The sequence below is a fragment of the Plecotus auritus genome (genome assembly GCF_963455305.1).
Source record: "Plecotus auritus genome assembly, chromosome: 7".
Classification (NCBI taxonomy): domain Eukaryota; kingdom Metazoa; phylum Chordata; class Mammalia; order Chiroptera; family Vespertilionidae; genus Plecotus; species Plecotus auritus.
Window position 1 is genome coordinate 136,256,292 of NC_137774.1, and position 24,614 is coordinate 136,280,905.

The following is a 24,614-nucleotide window of genomic DNA, read 5'->3' on the forward strand; positions in this document are numbered from 1 at the left end:
TCTTACAAGAGGAGAAAGGCCAAAGCCACCCAGCCTGTGGTATTTTGCATGTTAGCCTGAGCTAATACATAGGCTTTTTATAGAGTACAAGAGGCCCAATGCATGAAATTCATGCAAGGGGCTCGGCCCTCGCAGCCTCGCTGGCCCTTGCAACCCCAGCTTCGTCGGGAAGGTCGTTGGGACAGTGGTCTGGATGGTTGTTCTGCTGTTCAATCTAATTAGCATATTAACTCTTTATTATATAGGATATATAGGATACTATAGGCCCGTGTATGACATTCGTGCACTCGGTGGGGAGGGGGGGTTCCTCAGCCCGGCCTACACCATCTCGAGGGATGTCCAACTGACGGCTTAGGCCTGCTCCCACCAGCTCAGAGCTTCTGGCTGAGTGGCGCTCCCCCTGTGGGAGTGCACTGACCACCAGGGGGCAGCTCCTGCGTTGAGCGATTACCCCCTGGTGGTCAGTGTGCGTTATAACGACCAGTCGTTCTGCCGTTCGGTCGATTTGCATATTACCCTTTTATTATATAGCACATTTTTTATAAAATTAGTGTTTTCTGTTTCAACTTGGGATATCCTCTCCTGCTATATTTCTAGCATCAGAAACAAATAAATATTCCCCTTAATTCCTCTACCTGCTGATCAGTAAAACTGCAAACATTAACAATTCCAGTACCTCTGGGTGTTTTTGGTTTGTTTCTGGGTTTTGTTTTGTTTTTTGTTTTTTGGCTTTTGTGTCTTGACAGGGGGAGTTGAGGGCCAGGATGCAGGCTTTGGAATTGGTGCTGAGTGGAAATAAAAGCTGAGAGAATGAGATGAGGTGTAAGATAGGGAGAAAGAAGAGGAATTGAAGAACTCTAGTGGGATGTGAATGAAAATTGGTATCAGGATATTTGGGCTCAAACTGCAACTATGCTCTTTACTAGTTATATGACCTTCGGAAGGTTATTTAACTTCTCTGTGGTTCAGTTTCTTCATGTGAAATATCAGACATAGAAATAGAATAGAAATAATAAATTCTACATTGGGATTAAATAGGACAGCATAAATAAATGCTGTTCAAATCATTAGGTGAAATTAAGAACATAGTTACTCTGATGTATTTATTTATAGTATATATTATTTATTTACACAATTCTTCTCTTTATATAGGTATTCTGAAGCAAAGAAAAGGGTATCGTCTTGGAAATCATATAGATCTGTATTCAAATCCTAACTCTGCCACGTAGACGCTATACGACACGGGTCATTCTTATAATAAAGTTTCTATACCAACCTTTTCTATCTTTCAGAGATCGGTAGGTCGGTAGAGATGGTTAACCGGAGTCTCAGGGAGATACCCATTTGCACTTAAGGAAAACTCCAGGCGATTACCTCACATTCTTATTCTCTGACACCTTCAAAATTACTCTCCACAAAATAAAACTCTTGGAAATCTAACAATGTGAAGTGTTTCCTCTAATGAAAAGGAACTGAACATCTTTCCTTCAAAGGCGGGAAACGTCAAGTGTGAAGTCTCATTTCTAAAGAGTGAGATGAAAGACTTTCAAAATTTGCAGAGGCATTTCGGCGGAAAGAAACCCCCTTAGCAGTGGAGATGGCAAACCCCTGGCCTAGATGGAGGCGGAAGAGTCCCGGACACTTGCCCGGGCAAGAGGCAAAATGCTCCCCGGCTTTCGGGAAGCCGCCATGGAAGGCAGGCCCGGCATCCTCAGCGGAGAGTTATCTCTCGTCCGCCCCCCAAGCCCGGCAGATTCGTCATAAACACGCTAGGCAGCAAGAGAAGCGCGGCGGAGGGGACCGGTCACGCAATTATCCCACGAAGCCCATCCACGGCTTGACCGTCCCCGGGACAACAAGCCTTACCGACGCGAAACACTTACCAGTGGACTCACAATCGCGACTACAAGTCCCAGGATGCAACGCGGCTGTCGGAGCTGGTCTTTCCCAGAATGCAGTACAGCGGCGTCCCCATCCCTCCTCCTTTCTCCGCTCCTCCTACTTCTCTCCCTGGCGTCACGCGGGAGGGCCGGAGGTAGGGTGCTGGAGGGACCCCAAGCCCACGACGTGCAGCGTCAGACGTTGGGAGGGGGCCGGGGCGGGGAGCCGGGGGAGAATGGGAGGACGAAGAGGAGGGGAGAGGGGAGGGGAGGGTAAATAGTGGGCCAGGCAGGAAGATGGCGGCGGGAGCGGAGGTGTGAGTGGAGCCGGGTGTCTGCAGCTGGATTTTCTCTTCTCCTCTTTCTCCCCTTTTCTTCTCCCTTTGAGATTGGCATCGACGGGGCTGAGTCCGGGTGGCGGCGCCGGTCGCAGCGCAGGGGTCACGGCGGCGGCGGCGGCGGCGGCTGACGGCTGGAAGGGCAGGCTTCCTTCGCCGCTCGTCCTCCTTCCCAGGTCCGCTCGGTGTCAGGCGCAGCGGCGGCGGCGCGTGGGGCGGACTTCGTCTTACCTCCAGCACCCCGCAGCACGGGAGCGGGCGCTCTTCCCTTCGCCGTCCTCCGACATTTCACCCCGGAGACTAGGCGCCTCCTCCGGCGGAGCTCACGGAGCAGGGGCCGGTCTCCTGCTCGCCTGTCGCGCCTCCATGTCGGATAACCAGAGCTGGAACTCGTCAGGCTCGGAGGAGGATCCCGAGACGGAGTTCGGGCCGCCTGTGGAGCGCTGCGGGGTCCTCAGCAAGGTGAGCCACCCGCGGGGCCAAGGGCCCCCTGCCCAGACTCACCTGCCGCGAGGCGCGCCACTGAGGGCATGGGGTGGGGCAGTGTGGGGGGCACGGGCTGTCCCGGAGCAGCGGCGGCGGAATGTGCTGGGGTGCGAGGCTGAGTTCTGCGGTAGGAGTGCCCGGACTAGGAATGGAGTGGGGTAAAGGAGAGAAGGGCACTGTCCTCCTTGAATGCCCAGGGGGTTTGCCGCCGAATACCGAGGAAAACGTGTCCCAACCCCGGATCCAGTTAGGGGGCAGGATGCGCACCATGACTTGGGACTCAGTGTGGCAGCTGTCCCGGGTATAGGAATCCGGGTTGAGCAACAGCAGTGTCAGAACAACTGGGTATGGGAACAGTGCAAATCGGATCTCCAAAGAGACCAGTCCAGAGATGCCAAGCAGAGTAGGGTTGGGGGATTCTGGGAACGTGGCTGTTTAAACCGAAGCCGTCGCAACTAGACTTGTGGCTGAAATATCAGGTGGAAAACTATGCCAAGTTAGATGTAGGGGGAGATCTCAATGAGGAGGACTTTGGTACTTTTTCCCTCACCATTTACCCCTGTTCAGAAAAGAGCTATTGAGTCTCTTATAACGTGATATGTACAAAACAAATTCACAGTAACTTGGAAATGTTGGAATGGAGACCGACTTTTAGTTCAGGAAGAAGAGCATTATTTAATAAAATATTCTTGCAGTCAGAGGGCCAGAGTAAGGAAAGGACAGCATACCTTTCCGACATTTTTTAAGAGCCCTTTTTCAAAATTTTAGTAAAACAAGTAATCATTTATAGGCTCTTTTTAAGAGAGGAGGAGGATGGGTGATCTTTTGATAGTATGGGGTGGTGGAGCGGGTGGTGTCATTTGTTTGTTTTTCTTAAAGTTATGAGAAGATCCACATTGCTTTTTTTTTTACTTCCTTCTCCCTTCCTGTTAAACTTTTAGAAATGGCTGGAGCCAGCAGTTAACCTGGAGAAAGGAGGGCAGCTGGGGCGAGTCTCTCAACAAGCTGGTCATAAGATACTAGGTCATGTGCAGCTATTAAGAAATCACCCTGCTTCCAGTATACGTACTTTGGCTAAGCATTTGGACATCATTTGGAATTGTTTCATGTTAGATGTTTATAATGTCTAGAAAGCTAGTGAGAAAAGGCCTAAGAAAGGCATGAATCAGAACAAGGCTTAACAAGTGTTAACTCTTATTTGCATAGCAGAAAAATTATGGTGTGTGTTGATATTGTGCTCATTATTGGAATTTCAGTGAAAGGTTTTCAGTAAAGTGAAGCTCTCTGGGGTTTCTCTAGATTAACTGTATCTTGTAATTTAAGAATCTGTATTGTATTCATTTTGTAATAGGTATAAATTTTCAGATGGAATTATTATGAAATGGGCTCTTTGCTTCTCAGTGATTCTGGTAGTTTCATCGCTTTTCTCATTAGATGAGAAGCAGACTTTCAAATTAGTATTGTGGTGTGGTTAAGTATTTGACAAAACAAGCTGTATTTTTGATCTATTGATCATTTGGGGGGATTAGTGTGACTAGTGGAGTCACTAGTGCTCTGAGTATTCAGAGCAGTATAGTAGGCATACTGTATGGAATTATGGATAAAATGGAAGACTGTCTCTTTGATATTTAAATGTGTAGAAATGTAGTATTTGACCACTTCTGTGGTAGGTAAATAACATCAGTGTTTCTGCATACTTAGATCAACAGGAATATAGGTTTTGGTGTTATTCTTTTATTTCACCAGCCATTCCAGTTCTCCTTCTCTTGGATTCCCATAGCATTTTATTTGTAACTTGGTTCTTTTTACTTTAAATGTAGATTTCTTTTTCCTTTTGAAAATATAGCTTGGGAACAGAAATCTTTGATTCTTTTGCAGTGTCTAGACTCTAGAATATTGCCTTGTCTACTTGTTAAACAGGGACGAGTGAAGTACTTTATGAGGGTACAGAAAGGCAAAAATCTGCCTTCTAGGTATGATAATAGTTTAACATTACTGACTAAAGGGTCCTGAGGCCTATGTACTTTATTGGGTCCTCTAAAAAGAAATGATACGAAAGTGTGAACACAAAATTGCTTTGGCAGAGGTGAGCTGCACCGAAGGTTAAGCTTCGTTAGCTATGCTTAACTGCCTCCAACTCAGAAAGTACCATGTGCTTGGCAATGTTCTTAATCTCTTCTTACTTTGTCGTAATAATTCTGAAGTAGATTTTGACAGAGAAATAGAGAGGATAAGTAACCTAACCATAGTCACACAGTTACTAGCCTTCTGAAGGGCAATAATTGAAAGTGAAGTGCATTAAGATTTCCAGTCTAAACAATTTATGTTGTAGGCAATGGGGAGTTGTTCATGTAAGTTTCGGAGCTGAGCCTTCAGTGAGATTAATGTGTGAGATAAGTAAGCATATATGCTTAATAAGTAAATAAGATTACCTAAGTTATGAAATAAAAAGCAGAAGATACTAGAGATAAGGTTATTAAGCCTTCTCAGAAATCTAGGAACCTGATAACTTAATTGGATTAATTGAAAATACAGAAGAGTAGCCAAACTTAAGGGTTTAATATGTAGGAAAGATCAATAGGAGTTGGTAATAGGCTATAAAGACTGAGAAGGAACCCTCAGGAATTGAGTATTCCTATAAATATAGTAGGGGTCCTCACGATTTTATTCAGCCATTCAAATAACAAAGAAACTGAAGCTCAGAAAAGTTAAATAACTTTTCAAAACTCCTCATATAACTAGTAAAGTAATTGAATCTCTGATTGTGTATCCACTGCTCTGTCCATACAATATAGAAACCCTCAGTCAGGTTTTAGTCTGAATGACTGCAAAAGTCAAGGAAATAGTCTTTGACTAATAGTCCAGAAGTCAAGGAAATGGGAACTTAGGGAGAAAGTATACCTTAAGAGAGAAGGTGAATTGAGTTTTGTATGTAAGAATCATTATTTCAACTTTCAGTATAAGTGGTGGTAAGTCATAGGGAGTTAAAAAAAATAAGGGAATGATGATTAGGGAGCCCTTAGGAAATAATGAGTTAAATTGCCAGCATGGATGATCGCTCAGGGAGGAGTTGTAATGATGGGGCTTAGAAGATTTAAGCCCCATCTCAAACATGCTGAGTTAGGGAATAGGAAAGTAAAGATTTCTCAATGGGTAAAGAGCCTGAGCCAATGCAGTATGTATATTTTTAACAATCTTTAATTTGTTTTTGGCAGACAATTTTGGAATTGTCTATATTTAAAACCCCCAGAACATGAAAATAAGCAAAATCAAGAATTCCATAGAGGTTATATTTCCGCCATTGCAAGTTTATTGATTGTGCTCTTCAGTGTGCAGCGAAACTTTAGCAACACAGAAACCATTTATAGGTACTGGGAACAAATAATCCAAGCATGTTTTTGAAAAAACAGTTTTGTATTAGTATATTGCTTTTGGGTTTGAAAAATAGATCTTCAGAGAAACTTGGAAAATGAATGAACTGTTTTAAATATGAAATGTTGAGTTCTGTAGAGGAAAAAAAAATAAAATTGACATAGACTTAATAAAGATTAATCTAGTATTCCTATAGGGATAACTTAAAACAAAAGTACAGTTTTGGCCATGATTAGCTTCATACTTCTGTTGATTTAAAAGATCTCATGCAGTACTTGGTGTAGGAGACTATGTAACCAAATTTACATTTCTATTGAATATCTTAATTGTAGCAGGGACCAAAATAACTTAAGAGCCATGAGGTGGTGAGGAAGGGAGGATGAAAGCACACAAAGAGCAAAATATACTTTCAAAAAAATTTTATTGAGGTAACATTGTTTAATAACATTATATAGATTTCAGGTATACAACTGAAATTTAATATTTCTCTACTCCATTGCATGCTCACCACCAAAAAGTCTAATTTCCATCCTTTATCATATATTTGACCCTCTTTACCCATTTCACCCTCCCACCACTTCCCTTCCCCTCTGGAACCACCAGTCTGTTATCTGTATCTATGAGTTTGTTTTGTTTTGTTTTGTTAGTTCATTTGTTACTTTTTTGTTTGACATTCCACATACGAGTGAAATCATATGGTTTTTGTTATGTTCCACTCTATCTGATTATATTTCATTTAGCATAATACCCTCAAGATTTATCCATGTTGTCAGAATGGCAATATTTCATTTTTTTTTTTTTCAATTTAGGGAGAATTGGCATCTTAACAATATTGAATCTTTTTTTTAAATAAATCTTTATTGTTCAGATTATTACAGGTGTTCCTCTTTTTTTTCCCCCCATAGCTCCCCTCCACCTGATTCCCCACCCCACCCCATGCCCTTACCCCCCCGCCACTGTCTTCATCCATAGGTGTAAGATTTTTGTCCAATCTCTTCCCGCACCCCTCACACCCCTTTCCCCCTGAAAATTGTCAGTCCACTCCCTTTCTTTGTCCCTGATTCTGTTATAGTCCCCAGTCCATTCTGTTCTTCAGATTTTTTATTCACTTGATTTTTAGATTCACTTGTTGGTAGGTATGTATTTGATGTCATTTTGTTGTTCATAATTTTTATCTTTACCTTTTTCTTCTTCTTCCTCTTCTTAAAGAATACCCTTCAGCATTTCATAGAATCCTGGTTTGGTGGTGATGAACTCCTTTAGCTTTTTCTTGTCTGTGAAGCTCTTTATCTGACCTTCAACTCTGAATGATAGCTTTGCTGGGTAGAGTAATCTTGGTTGTAGATTCTTGCTGTTCATCACTTTGAATATTTCTTGCCACTCCCTTCTAGCCTGCATAGTTTCTGCCGAGAAATCAGCTGACAGTCGTATGGGTACTCCCTTGTAGGTAACTAACCGTTTTTCTCTTGCTGCTTTCAAGATTCTCTCTTTGTCTTTTGCCCTTGGCATTTTAATTATGATGTGTCTTGGTGTGGTCTTCTTTGGATTCCTCTTGTATGGGGTTCTGTGCACTTCCTGAACTTGTAAGTCTATTTCTTTCACCAGGTAGGGAAAGTTTTCTGTCATTATTTCTTCTAATAGGTTTTCAATATTTTGCTCTCTCTCTTCTTCTGGCACCCCAAAAATTCAGATGTTGGTACGCTTGAAGTTGTCCCAGAGGCTCCTTACACTATCTTCATATTTTTGGATTCTTTTTTCTTTTTTGTTTTTCTGGTTGGGTGTTTTTTGTTTCCTCATATTTCACATCTTTGGTTTGATTCTTGGGGTACGTTGATCTACAGTTGAGTTTCTGTATATTCTTTTTTTGTGTGTGTGTGTTTTGTTTTTGTTTTTGTTTTTTAAAAAAATATATATTTTATTGATTTTTTTACAGAGAGGAAGGGAGAGGGATAGAGAGTTAGAAACATCGATGAGAGAGAGACATCGATCAGCTTCCTCCTGCACAGCCCCTACTGGGGATGTGCCCGCAACCAAGATACATGCCCTTGACCGGAATCGAACCCGGGACCCTTCATTCCGCAGGCTGACGCTCTATCCACTGAGCCAAACCGGTTAGGGCGAGTTTCTGTATATTCTTTATTTTGGACAGTGTATGCTTAATTTCTGACTGGTCCTTTTCCATTTTTTTTGGCATTCTCATTAAGATCCTTAAAGGTCTCACTAAGTTCCTCAGAGGTTTTTAGAAGATTCTTGAGTAACCTTTTAAATGTGGTTCTGAACTCTATGTCGTCCAGTAGTTTGCTTTCCTCCATTTCTTTCATTCGTGACATGTTTCTTTGTCTCCGCATTTTGCTGCTTCCCTGTGTTGATGGAGTGGCTTTGTGTGGTAGGTGACCTATAGGGGCCAGTAGCTCAGCCTCCCCAATCACCTGAAGTGGACGCTCTTGGTACAACCCTTTGTGGGCTGAGTGCAAAGTCTTGGTGTAGTTAAGCCTTGATTGCTGTTGGTACACTGGGAGGAATTGACCTCCAGGCCAATTGGCTGTGAGGATCCGCTGTGTCTATAATGGAAGAACTGCTGCGCTGGAGACATGCTTATGGTGCAGGACTTGTTTCAGTGGGGCTTTGGTGCTCGCTGAGTCTGCCTCTTGAATGTGTCACTTATGGATGTGAGGAGTTGAAATCTGGTGTCTCACATTGACCACTAGGTACACTGGTTTCTGTATCTCCAATGGGGTGCAGGTCAGCTACTGTCTGAGGCCACCCAGCAGGAGCTACAGCGAGAACTACAGTTTTCTCCTCTTTGCTTGGGGTTTGGAGGTTTTGGAGCTGTCTGACCCGGGCTGCAAGTTTGCTAGGTTAAGCTGCAATAGGGCAGGCCATTCATATGCTAAAGCCGCTGCTTGGAGCTTGGGTGGGTTTGTAAGTTGTGCAGGGCGGGGTCTCAGGGCGTCACTAGGCTAGGGCATGGCAAACAGCGATGGCTGCCAGTTAGCCAGCTCTGCGTCTCGGACCAGGTCCCCGTGTCCCGTGCCCCAGCTCAGTAAACAATTATTCCTACCAGCAAGCCACTCTCACTTTCCGACCCGATGGCAGACAGTCCAGCTTCTTCCCGTAAGAGTTTGAGTCCCCTGCGTCTCCCAGAAACTGGAGTTCGGAGTAATAGGGAGCTTGTCTCCCTTCGGGTTGAAAAAAGCAGCGCTCCCAGTCGCCTGCCGCCAGCCCAATTCGCACACCTCCGTACCTCAGCTTTTTAGCACTTGTGCACATCTCAATGCTCTTTTCTCTTTCCTTCTATTTGTAGAACTTCCACTCAGCCAGCTTTCTCGTGGTTCTGGGTGATAGACGTTTTGTCTTTTAGTTGTAGTTTTGAAATTGTTGTGCGAGGCAGCAGTTTAGGTGTTTACCTATGCCGCCATCTTGGATCCTCGCCACTGGCAGTATTTCATTTTTTATGTCTGAGTAGTATTGTTTAAGCGCACATTCCACCACCACACACACACACACACACACACACACACACACACACACACACACACACACAATCTTTATTCATTCCTCAATGGACACTTAGCTTGTTTCCATATCTTGGTATTCTAAATAATACCTTAGTGAACATAGGGCCATGTATATCTTTTCAAAATAGTATTTTCATATTTTGGTAAATACCCAGAAGAGGAATTGCTGGTCCATATGGTAGTCTATTCTTAATTTTTTTAGGAACCTCCATACTGTTTTCCATAGGGACTGCACCAATTTACAATCTCAAACAGAGCAAGAGGGTTCCCTTTTCTCCACATCCTCTAATACACTTGTTATTTTTTGTCTTTTTTATAATAGTTGATCAAATGGGTATGAGGTAATATCTCATTGTGGTTTTGATTTTCATTGCTTTAATAATTGGTGAAGCTGAACATCTTTTCCTATGTCTATTGGCCATCTGTTGTCTTCTTGGAAAAATGTCTATTCAGATCCTCTGTCCATTTTTTAATTGGATTGTTTGTAGGTTTTTTTTGTTGTTGTTGAGTTATATGAGTTCTGTCCAAATTTTAGATATTAGCCCTTTATCGGAAGTACCATTTGCAAATATCTTTACCATTTGGATGGTTGCCTTTTTGTTTTGTTGGTTTCCTTTGCTGTGCAGAGGCAAAGCAGAATTTTATTTTATTTTTTAATATGTTTTTATTGATTTTAGAGGGAGAGTGAGAGATAGAAACACCAGATAGATAAACATCACTGCCTCCTGCATACCCCCTACTGGGGATCAAGCCTGCAACCAGGCATGTGCCCTGACTAGATATCAAACCAGTGACCTCTTGGTGCATGGGTCGACTTTCAACCACTGAGCCACACCAGCCTGGCAAGAGGCAAAGCAGAATTTTAAACTGAAATCTGCTTCTATTTTATTCCTCAAATGTTAGAAGAATATTATATTTTATTGATCTATTTATTTTATTTATAATTTTATAAAAAAATACTGAAAACTATTATACAATCTAGAAAATATCAACTTTCCACTTACTGTAATCATTTTTACTAATTACTATTACGTTAGAACTTTTCACATTTTGGTTTTAAAATTAGGTTGATTGCTATTTCAGAAAGTTTGGATTTCTAAAATTCTGACTTGTTGTCTTTTGTTTCCTCCCCCCTGCCTTTCTTCTATTCCCAGTGGACAAACTACATTCATGGGTGGCAAGATCGTTGGGTAGTTATGAAAAATAATACTTTGAGTTACTACAAGTCTGAAGACGAGACAGAATATGGCTGCAGAGGATCCATCTGTCTTAGCAAGGCTGTCATCACGGTAAGTTTCTGTTCTCTTTCATTAAACAGATACTTATTGAGCATCAACTATACACCAGAAACTATTCTACCTACATGGTATACATCTGTGAACAAAATAGGTAAAGATTCTTGCCCTTGTGGAATATATAGTCTAATACCTTTTTTTCCATAAAGCTATTTTAGAGTGTTTACTGTTATATACTATTATTTTATATAGACATGTAATAATTATCTAGTTGGTATAGCAAGCCCTTAAGTAAGGCCTTCAGAAAAAAAGGATGTTAGGTGGTTTCATGTCCATTGAGATTGGTAGGTTATTAAAAACAGTAAAGCAGGAAATTAAAAAAATATATACCTTTCCCTGGCCAAGTTGCTCAATGATTAGAGTGTCCACCTGTGCACTGAAGGGTCTTGGGTTCAATTCCCGGTGAAGGGCATGTACCTGGTTTGTGGGTTTGATCCCTGGCCCTGATTGGGGCATATGTGATGTCTCTCTCACATGAATGTTTCTCTCTGTCTTCCCCTCCCTACCTCCCGTCCACTCTCTCTAAAGGGCAATGAAAAAAATACCCTTGGGTGAGGATTAACAAAAAAAATAAGAATACGTATGTTGGCATTTTAAAATTTTAACTTAAAATATATAAATCTATGTTTACCAAATTTTTTATGTATAGATAAACCATGTCTTTGTGTGTGGAGTTGAGAGAAGTTGATCTTGTGTAAACTATATGCATAATGCATGCTTTGTAATTTCCAGTTTTGATATCTCTAAAATAGAATAAAAGCTTAAAGATACTTTATAAAAACTCTAAATACAGGTTCTTTCTGACTTTTAATGATTTTGTTCTAATATTTTAAAGATGTCTTACCTTTATATAATTCAACACCTTTTAAAGGACTGACTCACCTTTACTGAGTAATTACTTGGTTTACATTCAACTTAGTTTACGTAGGAACAAACCTCTTTTTGTACTTATATTTCATACTCTTACATAATGTTTACTTAAGTTATGTAAGAAGTACAAGTAAACTGGTATAATCAGGTTTGGGAACCACCAACTGACCTGTTAAACATGTATCTCAACTAGTGGGATCAGAAGTGCCTGAATATACTAAAAGTAGCATACAAATTGAGAGTGGTCATCATACCTTGGCGTATTTATTAAAGGGAGAAAAAGAAGTGTTGGTTAAGACAGGTCAATTGAATGCAGGTCAATGTAGGTAGTGTTTGCAGTTAAAATCTGAAAATGGGTATGTTAAAACTTAATCATAGATTTTACTAATACATTCAAAGGGAATTCACATTATTTTAGACTTTATATTGCTTATAAAAGTAGAAAGCACTTTGGATCTGTTTTGATATCTAAATCTGACTTATATACGTTTATTTTACACATTTAAGAAAAATTTTATAGTATTTTTCCTTTATTTTTCATACATTCTGCTCCTTTTGGATATTCCAAGTTTGAAAACAAAAGCTTAGTTGAATATTGAGATAGAAAAACCTATAGAGGAATTGTTTGGAAGTATTAAGAATGAAACTACTACTCTCCATTCTTAGGGACAGTTTTAAAGAACTATTTTGAGCCCGTTTGGTGTGACTCAGTGATTGAGTGTCGACCTATGAACCAGGAGTTTATGGTTCAATTCCCAGTCAGAGCACATGCCCAGGTTGCAGGCTCTATCCCCAGTGTGGAGCATGCAGGAGGCAGCCGACCAGTGATTGTCTCGTTATTGATGTTTCTATCTCCCTCTCTTTCTCCTTTCCTCTCTGAAATCAATAAAAATATATATTTTAAAAAGAAATATTTTAAATGTAAATGCTCAGTATTTATTTTGACTGGTATTTGGTACATTATACTGTATTTTGAAATTGTATCTAGTTTATTATTTGGGGGTTTTATTTTTTATTTCTCTTAAGGTAGAACATTATCCATGCTAGAAGACAGAAAAGTGCATAGAAATGTATTTTCTTGACATGTTTTCCTAGGTTCCTCCCCTCCTTCTTTTTGCATATTGCCACATGTTTGTTAGTTACATATTTGACTCTGAAAATAGTATGTTGACGGTAGATGTGTAAATAGGAAGGAATGAAATTTTATCTTTATTGTTTACTAAGTAGTAGTATTTCTAGAGTACCATGCTAGTTTATGTAGATTTAAATATAGTTATCCTATCTTGAATTATGGACAATGGTAATAGTGCATGGCTTATTCGGGGCAAAGGAAAATTTTTAATGAACGTTTACATTGCATCTGCTCAAGAAAAACTTTTTTTGTAGATTTTATGTTGTTATTATACTTACATTTGCATGCAGAACTTTGGTGGTTGTTTTTTTCTTTTCTTTAATTTTTATAAAAATTTATTTGAGCCAAACTGACAATACATGCCCAGGAAGCAAGGTCTCAAATGCTCCCTGAGAATAACAGTTTTGCAACTTCTTTTATGCATTTGAAATTAAGGAGGGAAAGTAAGGAAGATTACATGGAGGTGGGAGAAAGCAAGGCAGGAATTGGGTTAACAGATAGTTAATAAGATTCTGTGCTCTCTTCAGGGTGGTTATTTCCAAGGGTGTTAACCTAGATGCACAGAAACAATGGGCAGAGCTTACTTAAAGCATAAACTTTTTACTAAAGAAGTTAAATGTCTGGGGCATGGCTACCACCATGACCTACCTAGTTACAAATTTATAATCAGATCACCCTGTGAGGTTACTTTCTTTTCTTTTTTTCTTTTTTCCAGTTTCCCCTTAGTCATTCATTAATCTGAAGGATGCATTGATGACCAATCTTTTGGTCAGATAGAGTTGTCTCACAGTACTAGGGAAGGCTTATTCCTAGAAAGTCTCAATATCAAAGGCATCTTGTTCATTGGGGATGGGGCAATACTGTAACCATGGTAGTCAGATTTTTCCCAAAAATGGAAGGCATTAGGTTGTTACCAGTATTAGGGTTCTTGGGTTTCCCAAGATAGACATCAAGAAGAAACCTTAGAGAAATTTCCAGACAGATTTTTATTAAGTGTATGCTCAAGCACAGGGCGGCAGCACAGGGGAAAGGAAGGTTCTCTGAACTGGCTCAAGGGTCTGTCTCTGCTTGGCTGCTTTTATAAGTTGAGGACAAAGTGGCTTTGTGCAAAAAGGTGGGCTTGTAGAATTTTCCATGTGGGGTTGGAGAAGCAATCAGTTAGAGGGAGGTAAAATTCTGCTTTCGTGGGAGTGGGAGAGCCAGAAAGTGGAGGGTTGGTGACATTCTTATGGTTGGCTTATTGGTGTTGTGGCTAACTGGAGTCTTTGGGATAAGGTAAGGGGCAGCAGGATGATGCCAGTGCTGCATTTTTTCTTATCTGGCATTCTTGGGATCCTGAGCCCAAGTCCCCATGCTGTCTCAAGATTTTAATGGCCTTCATTGAGTAAAAAATACACTCTGGATCATTTCTATCCTGTGGAATATCATGATCCGAGTTTCTATCACTTTTTTATATTTGGCATCTAGTATAACATTTACATAACTCATGAAAAGAATATTAACAATTATACATGTTCAGTAATCATAAATAGTTTGATTATATAAACTCAGAGAATAAATATATTATTGTGACTAATATCATTAGCAATCAGGTAAAGATAAAATGTTTGCTGAGTTCAATATCAACCTGTAGATATACAGACCTTATTGATGTCTTGGGATAGTTGTCTACCTCTGGTATTGGCAGCTTCTTTTCCTCAAGGAGTCTTTGATGTCTTAGACAGGAGTAAGATGTCCATTCACAATCCGGTGCCAGATAAGGTCCCATCCAGTGAGGTTGGAGAGTGTCTTTTATTTGATGCTGTCTTCAATAAACAAAATCTCCAGGTGGCAGTCAACTGATCTTTAAAGTGTCTGTCTCCTGGGAGCTCCCTGTGAAAAGAAGGTGTTACCAACTTGGCATTTTCTTGAAGTGACTCTTATCAAACCTTGGCAGTGGTATAAGATGTCTCTTTTCAGTAATGTCAGCTCTTAAATTCCTTCATCTAAATCTAGTTTAAAGATAAGTGATGCATGAAGAAATGCAAAAGCTGGAAAATGGGGAACCAGAGAGCAGGGGAGAACCCGGCAGTCGTCTTTGGTTTTTCATAGCCCTGACTTTTGTTTAATTTACAACCATGTTTTCCCATACACTATACCTTAGAAGTTTTCCTACATATATTGAGATTTTTTAACCCTTAAAACTTAAATTTCTAATGAAAATTAATAAGTAAGCAATTAGCATTCTTTAGCTTGGCAACTTACGAAGACATTTTATAACCTTTAGAAACAGGCTTTTACTGGCAAATATATTTAAGACATTTTATAAACTCTAGAAATATATTTTTATAGATATCAGAGGGGAAGGGAGAGGGAGAGAGAGAAACATCAATGATGAGAGAGAATCATTGATCAGCTGCCTCCTGCACGCCCCCTACTGGGGATCAAGCCCGAAACCCTGGCATGTGAATGGAACCATGACCTCCTGGTTCATTGGTCGACGCTCAACCACTGAGCCATGCCGGCCAGGCTTTTCCATTGATTTTTAGAGAGAGCAGGAGGGAGGGGGAGAGAGAGAAAGAGAAATATCAGTATAAGAGGACACATTGATTGGTTGCCTCCTGAACGTGCCCAGGCGAGTCTGGGGATTGAATCTTTGATGGGCAGGCTGACGTTCTAACTGCTGAGCCGCACAGCCAGGGCCTGCCTTCTTAACTCTCATCTCCAGCAGACTCCCTCTCACTGTGTCACCTCCAGTCATGCTATATACCTCTTTCCGGATCTTACCTAGGCTTGCTCTTTCCTGCCCTATATCTTTTTTTTTTAATATATTTTTATTGATTTCAGAGGAGAGAGAGAGAGAAGCATCATTGATGAACCCTAGCCAGTTTGGTTCAGTGGATAGAGCATCAGCCTGCAGACCAAAGGGTCCCAGGTTTGATTCCAATCAAGGCACGTACCTTGGTTGCAGGCTCCTTCCCAACCTGGGTCTTGGTCAGGGCTCATGCAGGAGGTAACCAACTGATATGTTTCTCTCACATCAATGTTTCTCTCTGTCTTTCCCTCTCTCTTCCACTCACTAAAAATCAATGGAAAAATATCCTCCGGTGAGGATTATAAAAAAAAGAAAAGAAAAGAAAAAGATACACCATTGATGAGAGAATCATTCATCAGCTGCCTCCTGCATGCCCCCATGACCTCCCCATTCAACCACTGAGCCACACCGGCTGGGCCCCTAGATTTTTACATGCACATCCCCCTCCCCCAGTTCTTGCTTAGAGAGAAAAAAGGAGAGAGTGAAACATTGATTGGTTGCCTAACCCAGTGGTCGGCAAACTCATTAGTCAACAGAGCCAAATATCAACAGTACAACGATTGAAATTTCTTTTGAGAGCCGAAAACTGACTTCTGTGCATGGGCCACGAAGTTTCAATCGCACTGTACGTGTGCGCCCGCATGTGGTATTTTGTGGAAGAGCCACACTCCAGGGGCCAAAGAGCTGCATGTGGCTCGTGAGCCGCAGTTTGCCGACCATTGGCCTAACCTATGTGCCCCAACTGGGAATTGAACCTGCAACCCAGGTATTTTCCCTGATCAGGAATTGAACCAGCAGTGTGTACAGGAAGATGCTCAATCAACTGAGCCACTCCAACCAGGTTACATGCTGAATGTTTTCCTTTCTTTCCTTCTTTGTTCATTTCATTTCATCCTTCTCTTGGCTGAAGTATTTCTTGGAAGCTTCCCCCTAATTAGGTTACTTCCTTTTATTATAGGCTTTCTCAACATGGTGTACCTTTCTTAACTATGGCTTGTTATATTTGAAGTTTTACATTTTGTGTGTGATTATTTGGTCAATGTGATCTCTGCAAAGTTAAGGATCATAGCAGTTCATCCTCACCATTGTATTCTCATTGCCTTGAATAGTGCTTGGTAAATCATAGGTGTTCATAAATATGTCATTGGTTGGTCATTTGCATAGATAGATAAATAAAATAAATGGTTTAGATCATGATTGTTCAGTAGAAATACAATGTGAGTCACAACTGGAGGGATGGAAGTAGGAAAATAGAATCAGACAGCCTTAGGGGGTTATTGCAGATAATTCAAGTGAAAGATGATAGTGGCTTGGACCAGGGTAGTAACGGTAGAGATTATGAGGAATTATTGGATTCCAGATTTATTTTGAAGATAGAGCTGACAAGATTTGCAGATTTGCTGGTGGATTCCTTATAGGGTGTGAAAAATGAGGAGTCATGATTTCAGGTCTAAGCAGTTGGTATTTACCATTTCCGAAAGTTCAAAAGCCTGCAAGAGGAGAAGTTTGGGAAGGGAGGCATAGCAAATCAGTTTTAGATATTTTGAGATGCATCATAGGCATTTAAGAGAAAATAATAGAGGAGGAAACTGAGTGAAAGTCTAGAGATCAGGGAAGGGGGCCTTTTGATTTTTCAACTATTTATGGCGCCTACCCCACCCAATCTTTTCTATAATTGACAAAATGGTGATTTTTCAACTCTACAAACTCCTTCCACATTTATGTCAGCACTTTTGTCCTTTAACATGTGATTTATAGAAAAATGTAGTATAGGCAAACAAATTAAGGTAATTAGTTCTAATCATATAATTTAAAGATAGTTATTATTAATCTTTCTTTCATACACTAACTTTATTAAAATTGCTGTATAATCCATGGAGTAGGTATTCTGTTCAGCTTTTTTTTTTTTTGTAGTTATTAGACATTATTATTATTGAAATGAACTTCTGTGAACTTATCTGAGATATATACCATTATGATCAGGATATGGGGGTAAACAATTAAATATCAGGAAAACTCAGAAATTTTAAGAAATAATCTAAAGAATTTTAAAGAATATGCTAGGATAAATTTTGGTAGTACCACAGTTCCGGTTGAGTGGGATGTAGTATCATGGAAGTACAACTGAATAGAAAATTTAATTATACTATATTTTTTCTAAAGAAGAACTATTGCTGTATCCTATATACACTCCCTGCCCTCTTTTTAGCCCCATTTGCACCTACTGAGTATTAATAAATTACTGGTGAGACACAACAAAATGGATGAGTCTCGAAATTGTTATACTGAATAAAAACAGTGAAGCATAAAGGAATATGTACTATCTGGTTCTATTTACATAAATTTATTTAAAAGGCAGACAATATTATAGTGAATGAAAGCAGATCCTTGGGCTACTTAGGACAGTAAACTGATTAAATTATTTGCTTTGTTCTTCAGATAGTATATATGCTTCCCTTCTTCCAAGAAGCTTTCTTAATGACTGGACTCTATTCCTAAGATTTCTGAATATTTGGCATTCAGTTAGATTTATAGTCATTGTATTTATAGGTATTAAATGTCTTTTATATATTTCTGTGTTGCTAATTATTGAACAGGGTATGCACTGGTTTTTTCCCTTTTGCATCATTTTAACACACACTACCTCCTACCATCCATCCATCCATCTATCTATACATACATATATACATATATACACACACACACACACACACATATATATATACACACACACACACACACATATATATATATATACACATATATATATATGAACACAAACTAGAGGCCCAGTGCACGAAATTCGAGCACCTGCGGGGGTGGGAGTCCCTCAGCCCGGCCTGCGCCCTCTCGCAGTCCAGGACCCCTCGCTCCATACCACCCGCCCGCTCGCTGCTCCTTACTGCTTGGCTCGCTGCTCCTTAGCGCTGCAGTGAAGGTGGGAGAGGCTTCCGCCACCGCGCTGCGCTCACCAACTGTGAGCCCAGCTTCTGGCTGAGCGGTGCTCCCCCTTTGGAAGTGCACTGACCATCAGGAGGCAGCTTCTGTGTTGAGTGTCTGCCCCCTTGTGGCCAGTGCACGTCATAGCAACTGGACATTCCACTGTTTGGTCAATTTGCATATTAGGCTTTTATTATATAGGACTTATCCTATATAATAGGATTGGCATTCTGGTTCATGGGTTGGCATTCAGCCACTTAGCCATCCCAGCTGGTCTATAATAAAGATGTAATATGCAAATGGTCGTTAAACCATGAAGCGTAACAACCGACCGCGTAACGACCAGATCACGGATCAGCAGGAGGGAGGGGCAGCGAGCTACAAGCGGGCGGTGGAGAGCTACAGGAGGGGGCAGGGCAGCAAGCTATTAAGGGGGGGCAGAGGGAGCTACATGAGGGCGGGGCAGCGGGCGGAGAGCTACAGGAGGGCGGCAGTGAGCGAGCTACTGGCTACAAGTAGGCGGCGGAGAGCTACAGGAGGGGGCAGGGCAGCAAGCTATGAGGGGGGCCGAGGGGAGCTACAGGAGGGCAGGGCAGCGGGTGGAGAGCTACTGGAGGGCGGCAGCAAGCTCCTGGCACACAGATTCATGTGCAGAGCTACTAGTATATATAAAAGCCTGAGCAACTAGATGACCGGCAAAGTAAATTTTCTTCAGCAAATAAGTTTTCTGTTACATTGATGACTCTCTGTACTCTATCCAGTAGACAAAGACGTGGCATATATGATGTGATTCTGTAATATTGTAATTCATTTATTGGGCAAAAAATTAAGGTATTAATTTTATACATTCTCATGAATAACGTAAAACACTAAACCAAATAGTTGACATTTTCACTAAGTGTTTACATTTTGATGCAGGCAGTTTCCACTATCTAACATAAGTCTGATGTATATTCATTTTATCTTTGCTTTTCACTGAAAGCTCTCCTGACTGTTACTATGAAAGACATATAAAAGGCTAGAAGTTAATTTGAGATACTTAGGAGGAAATGTTAACTATTTTGTGATAGAATGTAAAAATACCTTATTTATAAAATTTATTGAAATCAAACTCTTCATGATGAGAATTTACTTTTGAATAATGGAGGCAGGAAAAATGTAATGTCTTTCCTAAGACTTATTTTGGACCTTTTTCTTAAATAAAAAAATATCTTTTTTATTGATTTCAGAGAGAGAGAGATAGAAACATGAATGAGAATGATTGATCGGCTATCTCCTGCACACCCCCTACTAGGGGTTGAGCCCGCAACGTGGCATGTGCGCTGACCGGGAATCAAACTGTGACCTGGTTCATGGGTTGGTATTCAGCCACTGAGCCACCCCAGCTGGTCTATTTTGAATCTTTTTTAATTGTGCTTTCAGTAATGTTTCCATTAGTTTAGGTAACTAAAAGCATTTGATGAAAAACACTCTTTTTTTGAAATATATTTATAGTTTGTGTCACCTCATTTGTAGGAATGGTGAATGAAATTTAGTGTTTGGTAACTCTATACCCTTGTTGTACTCTTCATCTGAGGAATCTTCAAAAAATTACTTGAGCCCTGGCCGGATTTGCTTAGTGGTTAGAGCGTCAGCCTGTGAACTGAAGGGTCTCGGGTTCTATACAAGGGTCTGTACCTCAGTTGCAGGTTCTATTCCTGGCCCCATTTGGGGCGCATATGGGGGCAACCAATCAATGTGTCACTTGCGATGTTTTTCTCTTTCTCTCTCTCTCCACTCTGTCTGAAAATAAATGGAAAAAATATACTCAGGTGAGGATTAAAAAAAAAAAAAAAGAAACAACAAAAAAGTTACTTGAATAGAAAACAAAAGAATAACAAGAGTGTCCCACCAGCCAGAATAGGTTACGTTTATGTTTTTTGCTGTAGAGTATGATACTTCTAAGAATATAATTAGTTTTGCTTTTCATTTTCTACTTTTTTCTCTACAGCCCCATGATTTTGATGAATGTCGATTTGATATTAGTGTAAATGATAGCGTTTGGTATCTTCGTGCTCAGGATCCAGATCACAGACAACAGTGGATAGATGCCATCGAGCAGCACAAGGTAGGGTCTCCAGTTTTACTTGTCCATCTTGAGATATATATATATAACGTGTGTTACTGAAAAGTTGTACATTGTTTGGGTGGTAAAATTAAAGCAGTACAGAATTAAATTTGTGAAATTCTTTCATTTCTAAGGAACTTTTCTGTGATAAATATTTTTAATTGTTAACTAAAACAAAATATGCTCTTTTTAGTAAAAGAAATCTTGATTTTTCCAATTTAGGATTTGCTTCATAAAAAATGCCATTTAAGAAAAAGTGCCATTTATATGATCTGGATAAAAGAATTTTTGAAATAACATTGGATTGTAAAACCCTAATATTTTAAAATTTCAATGTTAGGCTCATCGTAACCATTTGGGTAAATTCTTAGTGTAAACATTTGCAAATCATTTTTTTGGTAAGTGTGAAAATATCTGGAAATAAACCTTTAGGACGTCTTTTTTATATAAATATATAAACCACATTCTTGTCATTTAAAGCTAGTCTTTGACTCTGCTATGATATTAATAAATCTGCATTATTAGTTAATTCAATATACCATGGTAAACCAAGGAATAAGGAAAGTTATAAATTTACCATGCCACTCCTGATTGACTTCAAGGGAACTTTGCACTTGTTCACATACTTGCCTATACTTGTTCATTTGGTTTTTACAGAGTTGTAGTTGAAATGCCTGTTTTGGTTGAGAGGTGCAAAATACGTACACACACAAAGCAAGAAAAACCAGTCTGACCTGGGATACCACAGGCACATTCTTCTTGATATTGATCATACACTAGCTTTTATTGTCTGATTATTGATTCTGAATTTTTCCCAGCCTAAAGAAAACTGGCTGTGATGTCCATCTTTTAATCTCTGTTTTAGCTTTAGTATTATATTGGTTTTTGAAGTTTTGTGGTCCTGGCTGGTGTGGCTCAAATGGTTGAAGCGTCATCGTGCACCAAGGGGTCACAGGTTCGATTCCCGGTCGGGGCACATACCCAGGTTGCAGGTTCGATCCCCAATCAGAGCGAGTACAGGAGACAACTCTCTCACATCAGTGTTTCTCTTTCTAAAATAAAAATAATAAAAAATAAGTACTTTGTGAATCTTATCTTTGTATTAATTTAGAAAAGAGTCTAAAAATGGGAACAGTTTTCTGTTATTTAAAAGAGAGACGAAAAATAAAAAATATAATAAAAATAAAAAGAGATGAGAATTACAGATTCTCACTGCTTTGGAGCCAGGCCTACCTGGAATCAGACACTGCAGCCTCTGCCAAGTATAACGTATGTGACCCTTGGTATGATAATTCATCTCTTAGTGTGTATAAGGAATACATGGGATAATATATATAAAGTTACTTACACCACAGTTGCTGATATATCTTCCCATTCATGACATAGTGGGAAAAAAGAATGCGCTTTGGAGCTACAACTAAATTATACCATGTTGTTTCTGAATGAAGAGATCTGCATTCAGTGAGAGTTGCTAAATGTGCACATAAGGAGAGTGGCCTAGTTTGTGAATTTAATCAGGGCCAGCCCTCTTAATGATTAAAGATGTTATTAAGTAGAACTAATTTTTATTTTTTTAACTGGGATTTTTAGAGGCTTAGTTGTTTTAGATTACACGGCTATGTTTTTTCTGTTTAATTAAGCACACTTTATTTTGCTTGTTTTTCTTAGCATGCTTCCAGTTTCTATTTTCTTTTTTAATGAAGACATATACATGAAGCATATATTTCTTCCATGTTATTGATTTCTTTGTGTCTTTGAACAACAGATAGATACAATCTTTGGGTCTCTTTCAGAGCACTGTGACTTAAGCTGAGGTAACAGATATTTGGTGAGTTTAAGTTCTTAGAAAAGAGAGTCAGCAGCTAGTTCCAGATACATTGTAAACGTTTTCTTTCTAATTTCTAAAGGTAGTGTATTCATAGACAAGAAAGAAGGAATCATTGTTAATTGATATTCTTAATACTTAATGATTTAATTTTGATGTAAAATACGTGATATGTGCCAACTAAACAACATATCAGTAAAAATTTAAATTGCATGTGAATTGTAAAAATAAATTGAGTTATTAAACTAATACATGGAGGGAGAAAATTCAAATGCTATCACCAAACGTAATCAGCAACATTTTTCTTTTAGGAATAAGGAGTTAGTGAGATGTTTTCTGATTCATTCTTCAATATCACTAACGAACATTGAATGTGGAACCTAAATTTATTAATTTTACTATTTAAACATGAATTGCTGTATTGCTATTCAAAATTAATGTCAAATTGTTAAGGCATGATGGTGCTGATAATGATGACGACGGTGATGATGATGATAGGAGCTCTACTGTTTATTGAGGATCACGAAGTACTAGTTATTGTTTGTACTTCATGTGCTTTATTTTCTTCCTACTATCCTGAGAGATGAGGGAAATATTTTTTTACAGAAGAGAAAACTGAGGTTTAGATTAAAATTAAGTAACTTGTCTGAGACTATACTACCTTCTAGTTTCTTAGGATTCAGTTTTATGTTGGTTCACTTTCTATGTTTAAAAATAATTTCCATAAGTTTACCTTGTGCAGGCTATATCATCTGAGTTCTACTACCATATATATGCAAGACACATATGAACTCATCTTTCTGGCCATGGATTGTCAAAAAGAGCATGCCATTGTACTAATTGGTGTTAGAATACTGGATTCTGAGGTCTGACAAATATGGGATTGAATTCTGGCACTATTATGTAATAGCTGTGTGACACTGGTAAGTTACTTAAAGAAGGAAAGATGACAGTGCACTCTCCCCCCAAACAAAAACAAACAAGCAAGCAAGCAAAATAACCCAGTTATGATAAACCAAGAGTGTTGTACTTTAAAATTGACGTGGATTTTCATCATTCCAGCTCATTCAATTCATAGTTACTTCCTCATTGTCCCATCTGTCCTTATGATGGTTAGACAGGACACTTGGAATAGCGGGTTTGTCATTTTCTCTTCTAATATCATCAGATGGGCTTTCATTCTCTTTTTGTTTTGTTTTGGGTTTTGTTTTGTTTTTTTTTGTTTGTTTTTTTTGTTTGTTTGTTTGTTTTTTTGCTATTACCTGACAGGTTTAAGTAATTTGTAATATTTGGAAGAAGTTCAAGGTTTCTGTTCTTTTCCTTCCAGGAGGCCCTTATGCTCATTGTAATAACATCTATGTACTAGTCCATTTCTCTCTCTCTCTCTGTCTGTCTCTCTCTCTCATACACACACACTAGCAGTTCTATCTTACAGGACCTTTTTAACAATAATGTAGTGATGATGATAATGATAGCTAACATTTTTGAGAATTGATGTATGCCAGATATGGTAATAAACACTTTATATACATTATTTCATTTTAGTCTCACAAACTTAATGAGTTTAACATTATTATCCTATTTTTACAGATTAGGAAATTGAGACATAGGTTAAGTAACTTGTCCAAAGTCAAACTGCTAATTAGTGAAGGAGCCAGCATTCAGACCCAGGTCTATCTGACCTAAGAACCAGAGCTTTTGGCCAGCAAGCACTTCTGTCATCCTATAAGTATGTATTTATTTGAAATGTATTTTGTTGACTTAAATCGTGGGCTTTTTAAATTTCAATATTCTCATTTTTATATGTTCTTCATATCTCGTATTTATTTTAAACCATAAGTTTCTTAAAGTTTCAGTTGTACAACTTTGTAGTAATCAGCAAAGCATTGAGCACATAAAATTTTCTGTTGAAATAATCTTACAGTATTGTAAAACATTTTATGGGGGGAAATATGTGATTTTTGAAGTTTTTTTTTCCTTTTAATCTTTATAGTTGGTGTTAGAATAATTACTGAAAAAAATACAATGTAGAGTTCTATATTTTTTGTGTAGCTTTG

General features: G+C 39.3%; 2 protein-coding genes across 3 annotated transcripts in view; one reads left to right on the forward strand and one right to left on the reverse strand.

The window, feature by feature from the left end:
- Nucleotides 1–2,995, reverse strand: part of POLK (DNA polymerase kappa) — a 74,134-nt gene extending 71,139 nt beyond the window's left edge. Inside the window, exon 1 of the mRNA XM_080680333.1 lies at nucleotides 1,884–2,995. The gene's annotated coding sequence lies outside the window, so the exon portion shown is untranslated. The remainder of the gene's footprint in view (nucleotides 1–1,883) is intronic.
- Nucleotides 1,950–24,614, forward strand: part of CERT1 (ceramide transporter 1) — a 109,013-nt gene continuing 86,348 nt past the window's right edge. For both annotated transcript variants that reach the window (XM_080680334.1, XM_080680335.1), the window contains exons 1-4: nucleotides 1,950–2,035; nucleotides 2,269–2,680; nucleotides 10,749–10,883; nucleotides 20,616–20,732. In XM_080680334.1, the coding sequence (XP_080536460.1) occupies nucleotides 1,953–2,035; nucleotides 2,269–2,680; nucleotides 10,749–10,883; nucleotides 20,616–20,732 (747 nt within the window). In that variant the 5' untranslated portion in view covers nucleotides 1,950–1,952. The remainder of the gene's footprint in view (nucleotides 2,036–2,268; nucleotides 2,681–10,748; nucleotides 10,884–20,615; nucleotides 20,733–24,614) is intronic.